This window comes from Pristiophorus japonicus, chromosome 19 (genome assembly GCF_044704955.1).
Source record: "Pristiophorus japonicus isolate sPriJap1 chromosome 19, sPriJap1.hap1, whole genome shotgun sequence".
Lineage (NCBI taxonomy): Eukaryota > Metazoa > Chordata > Chondrichthyes > Pristiophoridae > Pristiophorus > Pristiophorus japonicus.
Window position 1 is genome coordinate 14,431,882 of NC_091995.1, and position 17,223 is coordinate 14,449,104.

At 51.8% G+C, this 17,223-nt stretch overlaps 1 protein-coding gene across 1 annotated transcript in view; it reads right to left on the reverse strand.

The window, feature by feature from the left end:
- Positions 1–319: 319 nt before the first annotated feature.
- LOC139229742 (early estrogen-induced gene 1 protein-like) overlaps positions 320–17,223 on the reverse strand; it is a 58,070-nt gene continuing 41,166 nt past the window's right edge. The window contains exons 5-11 of the mRNA XM_070861287.1: positions 16,758–16,804; positions 14,935–15,092; positions 11,822–11,932; positions 10,388–10,571; positions 9,231–9,352; positions 6,304–6,373; positions 320–2,425 (exon numbers count right to left, since the gene is read on the reverse strand). Coding sequence (XP_070717388.1) covers positions 2,380–2,425; positions 6,304–6,373; positions 9,231–9,352; positions 10,388–10,571; positions 11,822–11,932; positions 14,935–15,092; positions 16,758–16,804 — 738 coding nt within the window. The 3' untranslated portion in view covers positions 320–2,379. The remainder of the gene's footprint in view (positions 2,426–6,303; positions 6,374–9,230; positions 9,353–10,387; positions 10,572–11,821; positions 11,933–14,934; positions 15,093–16,757; positions 16,805–17,223) is intronic.

Sequence of the window (17,223 nt, forward strand, 5' to 3'; positions counted from 1 at the left end):
CGACTCAGAGGCCAGAGTGCTTCCTGAACGTATGCCTGCTTCCTGACTCCTGATTGCTGCCACATTGGCAACTGACGGAAGTGTGGGGAATGAGGCGGAAGTTCTGGGAACCACCGCAGCAGCAGATCTGTTCATGGCCTGTTGCCGAGATTGGTGCACGAGTTGGACTGTTTAACATCATTCACGTTGCCTGAAACATCCAAACTTCCGCTTGTCCTGCCTCAAACTACTTTCCCCACACAAACGGAGGCTTCTTGCATTCCTCCGAGACATTCCTTACGATCTAAAATGAATCGACAATCCACACACTTGTGTTCAGTATCAAAATATATTAAGATCTGAATCCTCCGACATCACGTTGCGTTAAATATACATCTCAACTCTCCACCCTCTGTGTGCAGTACAAGTGCTCATTTACAGTCGTTTCACACTGGAATCTTTAAGTCTTCCTCCATCCGGATTTTCATCCATGATTTTTTTTACTCTTTTCCCCCCCCCTGCCCTCCTGAAGTTGTCGACTCCTTGTCTGGTGCCAACCTCCAATAGGGACCTGGGCCAAAGAGGTCAGTGCCCAGACAGTGAGCGTGGGCAGGCTATTGGGGCCTACCTCAAACAGGCCTCGTGCCCGGCCTCAGATGCGCCCCTTGCCCCTCCCCATCCCCCCCCACACGTGTTTTCCGTTGCATAGCCACAGTGAAGGAAAGCAACCAGTCAGTCCTTCTCCGTGAACACTACTGTCTAAAGTAGAGTCCAGTGAACAGGCTTTTTATTCGTATCAGATGGATCATATAGCTGCCCGCTTGTAAGAAAATCAAAACCCATCTGGTTCACTCATGTCCTTCAGGGGGAAGGAAATCTGCCGCCCTTACCCGGTCTGGCCGACATGTGACTCCAGACCCTACAGCAAATGTGGTTGATTCTTAATTACCCCTCTGAAATGGCCTAGCAAGCCACGCGGTTGTATTCAAAAAGGCGGCACCACTATCGCCTTCTCGAGGGGCAGTTATGGATGGACAATAAATGCTGGGCCTTGCCAGCGACGCCCACATCCCCTGAACGAATAAGAAAAAATAATAGTTGCTAGGACGACCGCCTTGTGCTCCATGTCAGTGGCATTGTCCAATTGTTGGCCCAGTTTTAACAATAGATCATGAAAGTTGGACGTGCTGCTGTGAATTAAATTCCCCTTTTGTGGGGGGCGAGTTGGAGGGGGGGGGGGAATCTGTTTTGCTTTGCCTCCTGTCCATTGGTTTGCAGCAAGTTGTGAAGAATTGGAATGGGGAAATAATTCACGGTGGAAAAGGCAGAGGGGGGCAGTGGGGATGGTATGTGAGCGGGACTAATTGGAAGGTTCACCAGACTGATTCCTGGGATGGGGGGGATTGTCCTATGAGGAGAGATTGAGGAGACCGGGCCTATATTCTTTAGAGTTTAGAAGAATGAGAGGTGATCTCATTGAAACGTACAAAATTCTTACAGGGCTTGACAGGGTAGATGCTGAGAGGATGTTTCCCTGGGCTGGGGAGTCTAGAACCAGGGGTCACAGTCTCAGAATAAGGGGGTCAGCCATTTAGGACTGAGATGAGGAGAAATTTTTTCACTCAGAGGGTGGGGAATCTTTGAAATTCTCTACTCCAGAGGACTGTGGAGGCTCAGTCGTTGAGTATATTCAAGACAGAGATCGATAGATATTTGGATACTAAGGGAATCAAGGGATTATGGGGATAGTGCAGGAAAGTGGAGTTGAGGTAGAAGATCAGCCATGATCTCATTGAATGGCGGAGCAGGCTCAAGGGGCCGAATGGCCTGCTCCTACTTCTTATGTTCTTATGATAGCTCCACCAAGAGCCGACATAGGCGTGATGGGCTGAATGTGCGTGCTGTATCGTTCTATGAAATCGATCGACCTTCGAACCCTGACTCTTCCATCCCCCAGCTTGCCTAGCCCACTGAAGCCAATTGTAGACACCCTACCCATGCCCTGGCACCCACCTTGGCTCCCTTGGGAAACTGCCGCCCAGGTGCGGTGCGCAGAGACCCTGGGATGCGCCCGCACGCATGTGGACCGAGAGAGGATTCCAGCTCCCATCGTCCCGATCCCTGCAGTCCCAGAAAGGGTTAAAGTGCTCTGCGGCCTGGAACGACCCATTTTGTTTGCGTCACGGTACTTCCCAATCCCCCCCCGCCCCCCCTCCTTCCCCCGAGTGAGTCCTTCCGGTCCATCGCACAGTGGTCGTCCACAACTCCTCACAGGCTCGTCGTCCGTCCAATCGCCGTTCCGCACCCCCGATCAGGCGACACGCCCGCCACGCGGCGACCGGAGCTTCTCGCGGAGCCCGCCGACGAGGGCACAGCCCAATCCCGCGCTGGCGCGCCGCCTCAGCGGCCCCCGATCACCACCGGCTTGTAGTCGCTCACAGACCACCTGCGAGGACAAATCAAGAGCAACAATGAAATACCCACACCCACATATACACACACACACCCACGTATGCACACACACACACTCACATATGCATATACACACACTCACATATGCATATACACACACTCACATACACAAACCCATATATGCACACACTCCCACACACACACAACCACAAATGCACATATACACACACATACCCATACACACATACCCAAACACACACACACATACATACCCAACCCCCCCCCCCACACACACACATAACCAAAGCCCCTCCCCCACACACATAACCAAAGCCCCCCCCCACACAAACACACATACCCACATATGCATGCACACATACCCAAATCCATATACGCACACACATACCCAAACCTACAGACATCCAAACACACACACACACCCACATATGCACATACACACAACCAAACACACATATGCACACACACACACCCAAACACACATATCCAAACCCACACACACATATGCACACACTCGCGCATACCTAAACCCCCACACACACACACCCAAACACAAATATGCTTACACACACACACCCAGACATGCACATACACACACTCACACACACCCACATATGCACACACTCCCACACACACACACAACCACATATGCACATATACACACACATACCCAAACCCACACACACACATACATACCCAAACACACACACACACATAAATGCACGCACACACACACGCATACCCAAACCCACACACACCCAAACACATATCCAAACCCACACACACACACATGCACACACTCATACATACCCAAACCCACACACACACATGTATGCAAACACACACGCATACCTAAACCCCCACACACACACCCAAACACAAATATGCTCACACACACACACCCAGACATGCACATACACACACTCACATATGCACACACTCCCACACACACACAATATATGCACATAAACACACAGACCCAAACCCACACACACACACATACCCAACACACACACACATCCCCCCCCCCACATACACACACATACCCAAAACCACACACACACATACCCATAAATGCACACACACACATGCCCAAACCCACACACACACCCAAACACACATGCACACACTCACATATACCCAAAACCACACACACACATACCCAGAAATGCACACACACACATACCTAAACCCACACACACACCCAAACACATATATGCTCACACACACACACACACCCAGACATGTACATACACACACACACACACAACCACATATACACACACATACCCAAAACCACACATACCCAAAACCACACACACACACACATACCCATAAATGCACGCACACACACACATACCCAAACCCACACACACACCCAAACACATAGATGCGCACACACACACATATCCAAAACCACACACACACACCCAAACACATATATGCGCACACACACTCACAGTCATGCACATGCACACACACACACACACACACACATACCCAAAACTACACACACACACACACACACATACCCAAAACCACACACTCACACACACACACACCCAAACACACATCCTCAACAATAACAACTTGTATTTACATAGAGTCTGTCACACAGTAAAATGTCCCAAGGTGCTTCACAGGAGTGTCATCAGACTACAATTTGGCACCGAGCCACATAAGAAGATATTCGGGCAGGTGACCAAAAGCTTGGTCAAAGAGATAGGTTTTAAGGAGAGTCTTCAAGGAGGAAAGAGAGGTAGAGAGGCTGAGAGGTTTAGGGAGGGAGTTCCAGAGCTTAGGGCCCAGGCAGCTGAAGGCACGGCCACCGATGGTTGAGCGATTATAATCAGGGATACTTAAGAGGGCAGAATTAGAGGAGCGCAGACATCTCGGGGGGGTTGTGGGCCTGGCGGAGATTACAGAGATAGGGAGGGGCGAGGCCATGGGGGGGATTTGTAAACAAGGATGAGGATTTAAAAATCGACGTGTTGTTTAACCGGGAGCCAATGTAGGTCAGCGAGCACAGAGGGTGATGGGTGAACGGGACTTGGTGCGAGTTAGGATACAGGCAGCAAAGTTTTGGATGAGCTTAACTTTATGGAGGGTGGAAGATGGGAGGCCATCCAGGAGAGCTTTGGAATAGGCCAGGTAACAAAGGCACGGATGGGCGTTTTCAGCAGCAGATGAGCTGAGGAAGGAGCGGAGATATTACGGATCTGGACAAAATCGGTTTTGTTGGTAGAGAGGATATGGGGTCGGAATCTGATTTCAGGGTAAATATGACACCTAGGTTGCGAACAGTCTTGGTCAGCCTCAGATAGATGCTAGGGAGAGAGATGGAGTCAGTGGCTAGGGAACACCGTTTGTGGCGGGGACCGAAGACAATGGCTTTGGTCTTCCCAATATTTCTTTGGCGTTAATTTTGTGCTCATCCAGAACTGGATGTGGGAGAAGCAGTGTGACAACCCAGTGACCGTGGAGGGGTCGAGAGAAGTGATGGTGAGATCAAGCTGGCGGTCGTCAGTGTACATGTGGAATCTGATATGTGGAAAGGAGGTTGGGCCTCTACTCATTGGAATTCAGAAGAACGAGAGGTGATCTTATCGAAACATATAAGGTTATGAGGGTGCTTGACAAGGTGGATGCAGAGAGGATGTTTCCACCCGTAGGAGAGACTAGAACTAGAGGGCACGATCTTAGAATAAGGGGCCGCTCATTTAAAACTGAGATGAGGAGGAATTTCTTCTCTGAGGGTTGTGGATCTGTGGAATTCGCTGCCTCAGAGAGCTGTGGAAGCTGGGACATTGATTATATTTAAGACAGAAATAGACAGTTTCTTAACCGATAAAGGAATAAGGGTTATGGGGAGTGGGCAGGGAAGTGGAGCTGAGTCCATGATCGGATCAGCCATGATCTTATTGAATGGCGGAGCAGGCTCGAGAGGCCGTATGGCCTACTCCTGTTCCTATTTCTTATGGTCCTATGACACTGTTTTCGGATTATGTCACTGAGGGAGAAAGAGAGGAGACAGACAGAGAGAGAGAAAGCGAGAGCACGAGGAGAGAGAGACAGAGAGGAGAGGGGAGAGAGAGAATGAAAAGAGCGAAAGCAGAGAGAGAGGAGAGATAGAGAGAGTTAGAAGAGAGAGTGAATAGGGAGAGGGCTTCAGAGGAGAGAGGGTAGAAAGAGAGAGGAGAAAAAGGAGAGGGCAGGGGGAGAGAGGGTCGAAAGGGAGAGAGAGAGGGCAGGGAGAGAGAGAGGGGGAGGGGAGGAGAGGGCAGGGAGAGAGAGTGAGGGTGACAGAGGAGAGATAGGATAGAAAGAGAGAGGAGAGAAGTGAGAGGGAGAGATAGAGAGAGAGGGTGACAGAGGAGAGAGAGAGTAGAAAGGGAGAGAGAGAGTGAGGGTGACAGGAGAGATAGGATAGAAAGTGAGAGGGAGGAGAGGGCAGGGAGAGAGAGAGGGTGACAGAGGAGAGAGAGTAGAAAGGGAGAGTGAGGGTGACAGAGGAGAGATAGGGTAGAAAGAGAGGAGAGAGCGAGAGCGAGAGAAAGATCGAGTGGGAACAGAGAGAGGAGAGGGGAGGGAGAAAGGAGGTGTCAGGAAGAAGGTAGAAAGAGAGGGAAAAGACAGAGTGATAGAGAAAAGAGAGAGAGAGAGAATGAATAAACACAGGCACTGGAGGGGCAGGGAGAACTGCAGCTTTGGAGAAGGCCGGATACCTTCCTGCCTAAACACAACATTCCCACAACGGATAACTCTGGCCATCCCGTGTGACAGGAGTTTACTCCGAGGCCAACTGCTTTGTGAGTGATGCGGTCACCCTCAGGCACCTACTTGAGGTGAGGGATTGGAGCCCATGGATTGGGCCGCTGGGATGGAATCTCATACCTGTTGTTGAGCTGCACACCCCCAAACAATGTGGACCCATCGGGCCCCACGAACAGCTGCAATCCACTCTCTGCAACACAACAGGGACCCCAGTCAGTATTACACATAGTCAGAGTACAGTCCCTGCAGCCTCCACTCACAGCACCAGGCAACCCAATCCCTGTACCCCAACCTGCCCCCTGTATCCCAACCTCCCCCCCTGTACCCCAACCTGCCCCCTATTACGCCAACCTGCCCCTGTACCCCAACCTGCCCCCTGTACCCCCAAACTCCCCCGTACCCCAACCTACCCCCTGTACCCCAACCTACCCCCTGTACCCCAACTTGCCCCCTGTACCCCAACCTGCACCCTGTACCCCAACCTCTCCCCCTGTACCCCAACCTGTCCCCCTGTACCCCAACCTGCCCCCTATTACCCCAACCTGCCCCCTATTACCCCAACCTGCCCCCTATTACCCCAACCTGCCCCCTGTACCCCAACCTGCCCCCTGTACCACAACCTGCCCCCTGTACCCCAACCTGCCCCCTGTACCCCAACCTCCCCCCGTACCCCAAACTCCCCCGTACCCCAAACTCCCCCGTACCCCAACCTCCCCCCGTACCCCAACCTCCCCCTGTACCCCAACCTGCCCCCCTGTACCCCAACCTGCCCCCCTGTACCCCAACCTGCCCCCTATTACCCCAACCTGCCCCCTGTACCCCAACCTGCCCCCTGTACCCCAACCAAACTCCCCCCACGTACCCCCAAACCCCCCCGTACCCCAAACTTCCACCCCGTACCCCAAACTCCCCCCCCCCCCGTACCCCAAACTCCCCCCCCCCCTTGTACCCCAACCTGCCCCCTGTACCCCAACCTGCCCCCTGTACCCCAAACTCCCCCATGTACCCCAAACTTCCCCCCGTACCACAACCCCTCCCCCCGTACCCAAACTCCCCCCCCGTACCCCAAACTCCCCCGTACCCCAAACTCCCCCTCCGTACCCCAAACTCCCCCTCCGTACCCCAAACTCCCCCTCCGTACCCCAACCTGCCCCTCCGTACCCCAACCTGCCCCTCCGTACCCCAACCTGCCCCTCCGTACCCCAACCTGCCCCTCCGTACCCCAACCTGCCCCCTGTACCCCAACCTGCCCCCTGTACCCCAACCCACCCCCGTACCCCAACCCTCCCCCCCGTACCCCAACCCTCCCCCGTACCCCAACCCTCCCCCCCTACCCCAACCCTCCCCCCCTACCTCAACCCCCTCCCCGTACCCCAACCCCCTCCCCGACCCCCGTACCCTAGCCCCCTCCCCCGTACCCTAGCCTCCTCCCCCGTACCCTAACCCTCCCCCGTACCCTAACCCTCCCCCGTATCCTAACCTGACCCCTGTACCCTAACCTTCTCCCGTACCCTAATCTGTCCCCTGTATCTGCCCCCTGTACCCTAACCCTCCCCCTGTACCCTAACCTTCTCCCGTACCCTAACCCGCCCCCTGTACCCTAACCCACTACATAACCCATTAGCTGTCGCACTTCCCAATCCCTGCTGCTTAACCTTCCATCTGCAGCATAGCCCACTCCGTTACAGCATAGCCCACTCCCCACAGCGAATCCCACCCACCCCCCTGCCGTTTAACCCACTGCTCCGACAGGCAACACAAAGCTCCCGTGTAACACACCTGAATAATAAATCTGAATAATAAGGGCCTTGAATTCCTGGGCCTCGGGCAAGCCGCGGGGGGGGGTGGGTGGGGCGATGTTTGGGGGTTGGGGAAGGGGAGCAAGGATTGTATCGGGTGTGCAATCCAGACACGCGTTCCAGAATTTAGAGCAGGAACCTGTTCTGATGTGTCTCCATCCCATTGTCGGATTTAGCCTGAAGTGGAGGGGTCGGGAGCATGAAGCATCACTCAGAAACCCAACCTGTGGTCCCACTGCACATCCCCCCCCCCCCAACAGAGTCAGCCATGGCTCAGTGAGTAGCATCCTCGCCTGAATTGTGGGTTCCAGTCCCACTCCAGGGACTTGAGCACAAAAATCTAGGCTGACACTCCAGTGCAGTGCTGAGGGAGTGCCGCACTGTCGGAGGTGCCGTCTTTTGAATGCGAGGCTAAACCGAGGTCCCGTCTGCTTGAGGTCAATCAACTTTGAATATATTCAAGATAGAGATTGATCGATTTTTGATTATTATGGGAATCAAGGGATCTGGGGATAGTGCAGGCAAGTGGAGTTGAGGTAGAAGCTCATCAGAACATAAGAAATAGGAGCAGGAGTCGGCCATTTGGCCCCTCGAGCCTGCTCCGCCATTCAATAAGATCATGACTGATCCGATCATGGACTCAGCTCCACTTCCCTGCCCGCTCCCCATAACCCTTTACTCCCCTATCGTTCAGAAATCTGTCGATCTCCACCTTAAATATATTCAGTGATCAGCCATGATCTTATTGAATGGCGGCGCAGGCTCGAGGGGCCGAATGGCCGACTGCTGCTCCTAATTCTTATGTTCTTATGTAACATAACAAAAAAAGAAACGATCTTGTCATTGTTGCAGTGCAGTTTGTGGGATCTTGCTGTGCGCAAATTGGCAGCCGCGTTTCCCACATTACAGCAGTGACGGCACTTCAAAAAGTAATTTTCCAAATTACAACCGCACTCCAGAAAGTACGTCACTGGCTGTAAAGCGCTTCGAGACGTCCTGTGGGACGCGACAGGCGCTGTATAAATGCAAGCCTTTCTTTCTGACGGCGGGCACCGCTGCCCGACTCAACGGCAGCTGCGTGCCAGGGACGCCGGCGGTGGTGGGGCCCACGACTGCTTCCCGGCGAGGTGGATGGACATTCCCGCCTCACCGGACCTCCAGCTGGTGAGGCCAGGAAAGCCGGACCCTCGGACTTTACACGCGGTGAGGAGGTGGGCGGTCCCCACTGGCTGGCGCGCGTTGCCCTACCCTCAGAGTTGCTGCCGGCCGTGAAGTCCTGGCTTTGCACAATCTTCTCCACAATGTCGTCCGCGTCCACCCTGGTGTCGTTGACCCGCGACGGGTAGGTCTCCAGAGCCCGGTTCTTCCGCCTGTAATGCGTCCAAGGGTAGGCACATGCGGATCATTAAGTAGGCCGAGCTGGCCTACGTCACTTATAATCACACACAGATAGCAAGCTAGAATAACTGCCGGGGTAAGTTACAACATATCAACGTCGGGATTATGGGAGCATAGTGGTTATGTCATTGCAGTAGTAATCCAGGGGGCTGGACTAATGATCCAGGGACGCAAGTTTAAATTCAGTTAATTAAATAAACCATGAAGCTACCAGATTGTCATTAAAAAAAACCCAACTGGTTCACTCATGAACTCTTTCAGGAAGGAAATCTGCCACCCATACCCGGTCTGGTCTGTATTTGACTCCAGACCCACAGCAACCTGGTTGACTCTGAAATGGCCCAGCAATCCACCCAGTTGTTCCAAACCGCCATGGCAAAATCACCACTCGGACTGCAGCGGTTCAAGAAGGCAGCTCACCACCACCTTCTCAAGGGCAATTCGGAATGGGCCTGGCTCACATCCCATGAACAAATAAATACATTTTTAAAAGCTGCTCCATCAAGCTGTGGCTCAGTGGGTAGTACCCTCGCCTGTGAGCCAGAAGGTCATGGGTGAGAGACCCCACTCTGCAGACCTGAACGCATAAGCCAGGCTGATATTCCCAGTGCCGGGCTGGGGGAGCGCTGCATTGTCAGAGGTGCCGTTAAACTGAGGCCCCGTCTGCTCTTTCGGGTGGACGTAAAAGATCCCACGGCAATATTTCGAACAAGAGCAGGGGAGTTATCCCCGGTGTCCTGGGCCAATATTTATCCCTCAAATCAATAGAACAAAAACAGATTATCTGGTCATTATCACGTGGCTGTTTGTGTGAGCTTGCTGTGCGGTAATTGGCTGCTGCGTTTGCTACGTTACAACAGTGACTGCACTCTAAAAAGTAATTCATTGGCTGTAAAGCGCCTTGGGACATCCTGAGGTCATGAAAGGCACTATTTCAAGGCCAATTCTTCCATTCTTTCCAATCTCACGGCAGCGGGACTCCTGCGACTCCTCCCTCCCTTCCTTACCTTGAGAATCGATCAGAGGGTCTGAAGGGACGAGGGGGCTTCTCGAACGTCGGGTCCTTGGCTCCGCCCTCGATATCGAAAGCACTGTTGGGCCCCGAGGACAGGCCGCTGCTGCTGGACGAAAGTTTTCGCCTTCGGGTCGGCTCCGAGAGACTGACGCAGCGCGAGTGCTCGGAGCTGTAACCTGCATCACAAGGGATTGCATGGAATGACGCGGAATATAACGGAATTACACAGAGTTTTTTTTACAGCACAGAAACAGGCCATTGGGCCCAACTGGTCCATGCCAGAACCAGCCTCCTCCCACCCTACTTCATCTATCCACATACCCTTCTATCCCTTTCACTCTCATGTCCTTATCTAGTCTCCCCTTACATGCATCCATACGATTCGCTTCAACCACTCCCTGTGGTAGCGAGTTCCACATTCTCACCACTCCCTGGGTAAAGAAGTTTCTCTTGAGTTCCCGATTGGATTTCTTGGTGACTATCTTATATTGATGGCCTTGAGTTATGCTCTTTCCCTCAAGAGGAAACATTCTCTCTCTATCTACTCTATCAAAACCTTATATTTATGGCCCCTGGTTTTGAACTCCCCACAAGTGGAAACATCTTTTCTAAATCTGCCCGATTGAGAACATACGAGTATAACATAAGAAATAGGAGCAGGAGTAGGCCCTCTGGCCCCTTGAGCCTGCTCCGCCATTCAATAAGATCATGGCTGGTCATCGACCTCAATTCCACTTTCCCGCCCCATCTCCATATCCCTTGATTCGCCTAGACTCCAAAAATCTATCTATCTCATCCTTGAATATATTCAGAGACTCAGTCTCCACAGCCCTCTGGGGCAGAGAATTCCAAAGATTCACCACCCTCTGAGTGAAGAAATTCCTCCTCATCTCTGTCTTAAATGGCCTACTCCTTATCCTGAGACTGTGCCCCCTAGTTCTAGGCTCCCCAGCCAGGGGGAAACAACCTCTCAGCATCTACCCTGTCAATCCCCCCCAGAATCTTGTATGTTTCAATGAGATCACCTCTCATTCTTCTAAACTTTAGAGAGTTTAGGCCCATTCCACTCAATTGCTTATAAGAACATAAGAAATAGGAGCAGACGGCCTTTTGGTCCCTCAAGCCTGCTCCGCCATTCAAAAAGATCATGGCTGATCTGGCCGTGGACTCAGCTCCACTTCCCGGCCCGCTCCCCATAGCCTTTTACTTCCCTATCGCTCAAAAATCTGTCTATCTCCGCCTTAAATACATTCAAGGACAACTCTCTCATCCCAGGAATTAAACCCCTTCATAGTCTTACAGCCTTCTGTCAGGTCGCCTCTCGGTCTCCTCCCAGCCTGTTCCCCCTTTCCAAGCATTCTGCCCGCCATTGGAGGACGATTTGTTTTGTTCCACCGACGCGCCGAGATCCCCGGGATGCACTCACCGGAGACTTTGGAATGCTGGCTGCCGAAGCTGGAGGTGGAGCTGCGTGTCCGTCTGCCGCAGCCCATCTCCTCCGGTGTGGTGGGGGTGCCGTCTGAATCCTCGCAGACACCTGACGGAGCACAGGTAGGGGGAATGCGTGAGTAACAGGGAGCAAATACATGGCACCGTGGGTATCACTCTCGCCTCGGAGTCAGAAGGTTGTGGGTTCAAGTCCCACTCCAGAGACCTGAGCACAAAAATCTAGGCTGATATTGCAATGCAGTGCTGAGGGAGCGCTGCACTGTCAGAAGTGGCATCTTTATAAAATCATAGAAATCTACCGCACGGAAGGAGGCCATTTCGGCCCATCGTGCCCACGCTGGCCGACAAAGAGGCTATCCAGCCTAATCCCACTTTCCAGCTCCAGCTCCGTAGCCCTGTAGGTTACGGCACTTCGAGTGCACATCCAAGTACTTTTTAAATGTGGTGAGGGTTTCTGCCTCTACCACCCTTTCAGGCAGCGAGTTCCAGACCCCCACCACCTCCTGCGTGACGAAATCTCCCCTTTAAAACCTACTTTAAATTTATGCCCCCTTGGTTATTGACCCCTCTGCTGAGGGAAATAGGTCCTTCCTATCCACTCTTTCTCGGAAAGGCATGTTAAACCAAGGCCCCATCTCAGGTGAACGTAAATGATCCCACGGCACTATTTGATCCCACGGCACTATTTCGAAGAAGAGCGGAGAGGTGTCCTGAGCCAATATTTATCCCTCAACTAACATCATTTAAAAAATTGTCTCATCACTTTTACATTGCTTTTTAGTGGGATCCATTAGCTGCTGCATTTCCCACATTACAACAGTGACTACACCTCGAAAGTATTTCATTGACTGCAAAGTGCTTTTGTCTGATAGTGAAAGCTCTCATTTTTTCTGGCTACCCCTCCCAAAATGCTTTATTTATTCTTGTGAAGTGCTGGCATTGAACACCCAATCCCTTGTTGCCCCTTTTATTTATTAATTCATAGGATGTGGGCGTCGCTGGCAAGGCCGGCATTTATTGCCCATCCCTAATTGCCCTCGCGAAGGAGGCGGTGAGCCACCTTGTCCAACTCATCAGCTCGCTAGGCCATTTCTGAGGGACGGTTAACATTGCTGTGGGTCTGGAATCATGTATAGGCCAGACCAGGAAAGGATGGCAGATTTCCTTCCCGAAAGGACAGCAGTGAACCAGATGGGTTTCCAGACCAAGTTTCATGGTCACCATTACTGACTCTAGCTTTTTATTCAGATTTATTTAATTAACTGAATTTAAATTCCCCCAACTGCCGTGGTGGGATTCGAACGCACGTCTGAGGATCAATATGATATGATGGTAATACTGCAGGGAATCGAATACGGCCAGGGTGATCTCCTGAAGTAGTTTCGATCGCCTGGAGAGGAATTTTCCTAGATTTTTTTTCCCCAATTGGCCTGATTTTTTTATCTGGTTTTTGCCTCTCCGAGGAGATCACATGGCTTCAGTTGGGGTGGAGTGTTGAATGTTTCGGTGCAAGGGGTGTCGCAGTTGTATGGGGCGGATTGGTTGGGCTGGGTGCTTTTTATCTGTCCGTCATTGTTCATTGGTTTACATGTAACCTTCAGCGCTGCTGACCGAGGGCCGTACGGCTCTTTGTCGGCCGGCGCGGACAAGATGGGCCAAAATGGCCTCCTTCTGCGCTGTAGATTTCGATGTTCCTTTCTAATTAGAGCAGGCCTCTGGATTGCTAGTTCAGTGACATAACCACTATGCTGACGAACCCGTACAGTATGAACCGTGCGGTGTTCCCATGGTGTGACTGGTCTTGACCCTCTCCGTGATTGAGGTCACAGGTCAGGGCTGGGCTGGGAGGTGTTGTTCCCCTCCCCCACCCCGTCACTGATCCACAGTACTTGTCATTGTCCGCTCATCCATCCCCCGACCGAGACTTCTAGCAGTTGGTTTGCCTGTTGACACTGTTTGAACCCCTTGCCTCTCCCCCCCCCGCAGAACCAGCTCCTGAAAAATGTCCCCTATTCGACTATCGCGCCATCTTCCATTCCCCACACCAAGTCATCGTGTGTTTTCATTTCAAAATGTGATTTATTGTCAACCGAGAGTCAGTTTTCATGTCCACTGGAAATTGGGTTTGTAGCTGATCAAACTAATTTAAAACAGGATGCTTATAATCGGTAGACAGAAGGGACATTCACACCATCATTCTCAGTTACCTTTCAAACCCACTGCACCACGCAGTCCCAGAGGGGGAAAGGACAGTGTGTGACCCACTGCATCACCCAGTCCCAGAGGGGGAAAGGACAGTGTGTGACCCACTGCACCATGCAGTCCCAGAGGAGGAAAGGACAGTGTGTGACCCACTGCACCACCCAGTCCCAGAGGGGGAAAAGACAGTGTGTGACCCACTGCACCACCCAGTCCCAGAGGAGGAAAGGACAGTGTGTGACCCACTGCACCACCCAGTCCCAGAGGGGGAAAGGACAGTGTGTGACCCACTGCACCACCCAGTCCCAGAGGGGAAAGGACAGTGTGTGACCCACTGCACCACGCAGTCCCAGAGGAGGAAAGGACAGTGTGTGACCCACTGCACCACCCAGTCCCAGAGGGGGAAAGGACAGTGTGTGACCCACTGCACCACCCAGTCCCAGAGGGGGAAAGGACAGTGTGTGACCCACTGCACCATGCAGTCCCAGAGGAGGAAAGGACAGTGTGACCCACTGCACCACCCAGTCCCAGAGGGGGAAAGGACAGTGTGTGACCCACTGCACTACCCAGTCCCAGAGTGGGAAAGGACAGTGTGTGACCCACTGCACCACCCAGTCCCAGAGGGGGAAAGGACAGTGTGTGACCCACTGCACCATCCAGTCCCAGAGGGGGAAAAGACTGTGTGACCCACTGCACCACCCAGTTCCAGAGGGGGAAAGGACAGTGTGTGACCCACTGCACCACCCAGTCCCAGAGGGGGAAAGGACAGTGCCTGACCCACTGCATCATCCAGACCCAGAGGGGGAAAGGACAGTGCCTGACCCACTGCATCATCCAGACCCAGAGGGGAGAAAGACAGCATTTAACCCAACTACCAGTGGGATCGCTTACCTAATCCCATGATCATTGACCCACACTTGGGCAGCCTCAGCGTGTTTGGCCTGCGAGGAGCCAGATATTCACTATCCTTCCCAGCATCTCCCTTGCAATCAGGTTCCAACGGGTTCTCACTGCCCATGGTGGTGATCAGCTTGGTGTTGGATGGTGGCCTGGAGGAGACAACAACAACTTGTAGTTCTATAGCGTCTTTAGCATAGTGAAACGCCCCAAGGTATTTCACAGGAACATTATGCGATAAAAATTTGACACCGAGCTGCATAAGTAGAAATTAAGACAGGTGACCAAAGGCTTGGTCAAAGAGGTAGGTTTTAAGGAGCGTCTTGAAGGAGGAACGAGAGACAGAGAGGTGGAGAGGTTTAGGGAGGGAGTTCCAGAGCTTGGAGCCCAGGCAACAGAAGGCACGGCCACCAATGGTGGAGCGATTATAATTAGGGATACTCAAGAGGGCAGAATTAGAGGAGCGCAGACATCTCGAGGGGGGTTTGTGGGGCAGGAGGAGATTACAGAGAAAGGGAGGGGTGAGACCATGCAGGGATTTGTAAACAAGGATGAGAATTTTGAAATCGAGGCGTTGCTTAACCGGAAGCCAATGTAGATCAGCGAGCACAGGGGATGATGGGTGAGCGGGACTTGATGCGAGTTAGGACACGGGTAGCCGAGTTTTGGATACCTTTAGTTTACGTAGGGTAGAAGGGACAAGAAGAAAAATAATCAGTAAGGTAGCTGCTCTATCATTAGTGTGAAAATATGCTGCTGGCACTAAAAGGGCTGACTTTGCAAAGACCCTGGGCAGTTTTTGCAATTAACCAACAGCAGTCCCCATGCAATACCCCATGTTGCCTGTGAGTGGCGCATTTGTCCTCCCTCTGTTTAACTAGAGCCACAGCACCCCCTGCTGGCCAAAGCTGCAGTACTACAACAGCAACAAAAGTTAAAGAAATCACCTTGACCGTCACAGGTCCCAACAACTGCAGGGAGTGTGGAGTGCCCTTGAGTTAAGATACAAGTGGCTAGATCGGGTTTTGCGGAACAGGTGGACGTAAAAGATCCTGCGGCGGGCACTATTTCGCAGAAGATCAGGGGGAGTTCTCCCCTGGGTGTCCTAGTTCAATATTCAACCCTCAATCAACAGCACTGAATTATAAAGAAAGACTTGCATTTATATAGCGCCTTTCATGACCACAGGTCATCTTAAAGCACTTTACAGGCAATGATGTACTTTTGAAGTGCGGTCACTGTTGTAATGTGGGTAACGCGGCAGCCAATTTGTGCACAGCAAGCTCCCACAAACAGCAATGTGATAATGACCAGATAATCTGTTTTTGTTAAGTTGATTGAGGGATAAATATTGGCCAGGACACCGGGGAGAACTCCCCTGCTCTTCTTCGAAATAGTGTCAATTGAAAATTTGCAAACTGAGGTGGATAGATTTATGTTCTGCAGTATTTTGCTTTTGCATCGATAGATTTGTGTTAGGTAAGAGTATTAAGGGTTGCGGAACCAAGGTGGATTTAAGATGCGGGTCAGCCATGATCTAATTGAATATCGGAAGAGACTGAAGGGGCTAAATGGCCTCCTCTGGTTCCTGTGGACATGGGAACTGAGGCTATCATGGGCTATGAGAGCAGAGGGGGCGGAAAAAGAGAGCTGGAGACTGGGCCGAGCATGGAACAGAGGGGTGCGGGAGTAGGGTTAGGCTTCGTGATTAGAGTTCACTTGCAGGGACAGCATCAGTCAAGGTTCTCCTGTTGGAGAAGCGCTCATAGAACATAGGCACAGGATTGACGATAACACAGCCACAGGCCAGTACTCACGTTTTAAAGCATGGGTCTCCCAGCAACAACTGCATACTGATAGAGACCTGGGATGTACAGGCAGGGAGAGAACATCAGGAAAGGGCAGAGAGCATGAGAAAACAAAATAAAACAGGAAAAAGAGAAAAGAGGAAAGGGCAGGGAGATAGATAGAGAGAGAGATAGGAAAAAGGAGAGATGGGAAAAAAAAGAGAAAATGGCAGAGATAGAAAGATAGACAGAAAGAAATAGGAAAATGGAAAAAGAAATACAAAGAGATAGAATTCGAGAGAGTGGATGAGACAAATCGAGAGAGAGATAGCAATCGAGCGAGAGAAAGAGATAGCAATCAAGAGAGAGAAAGAGATAGCAATCGCGAGAGAGAAACAGGAAAAATGAGAGAGATAGAAAGAGAGAGGGAGAAAGAAACAGGAAAAAGGAGAAAGATACAGAAAGTGAGTGTAAAAGAGATAGAAAGAGATAGAGA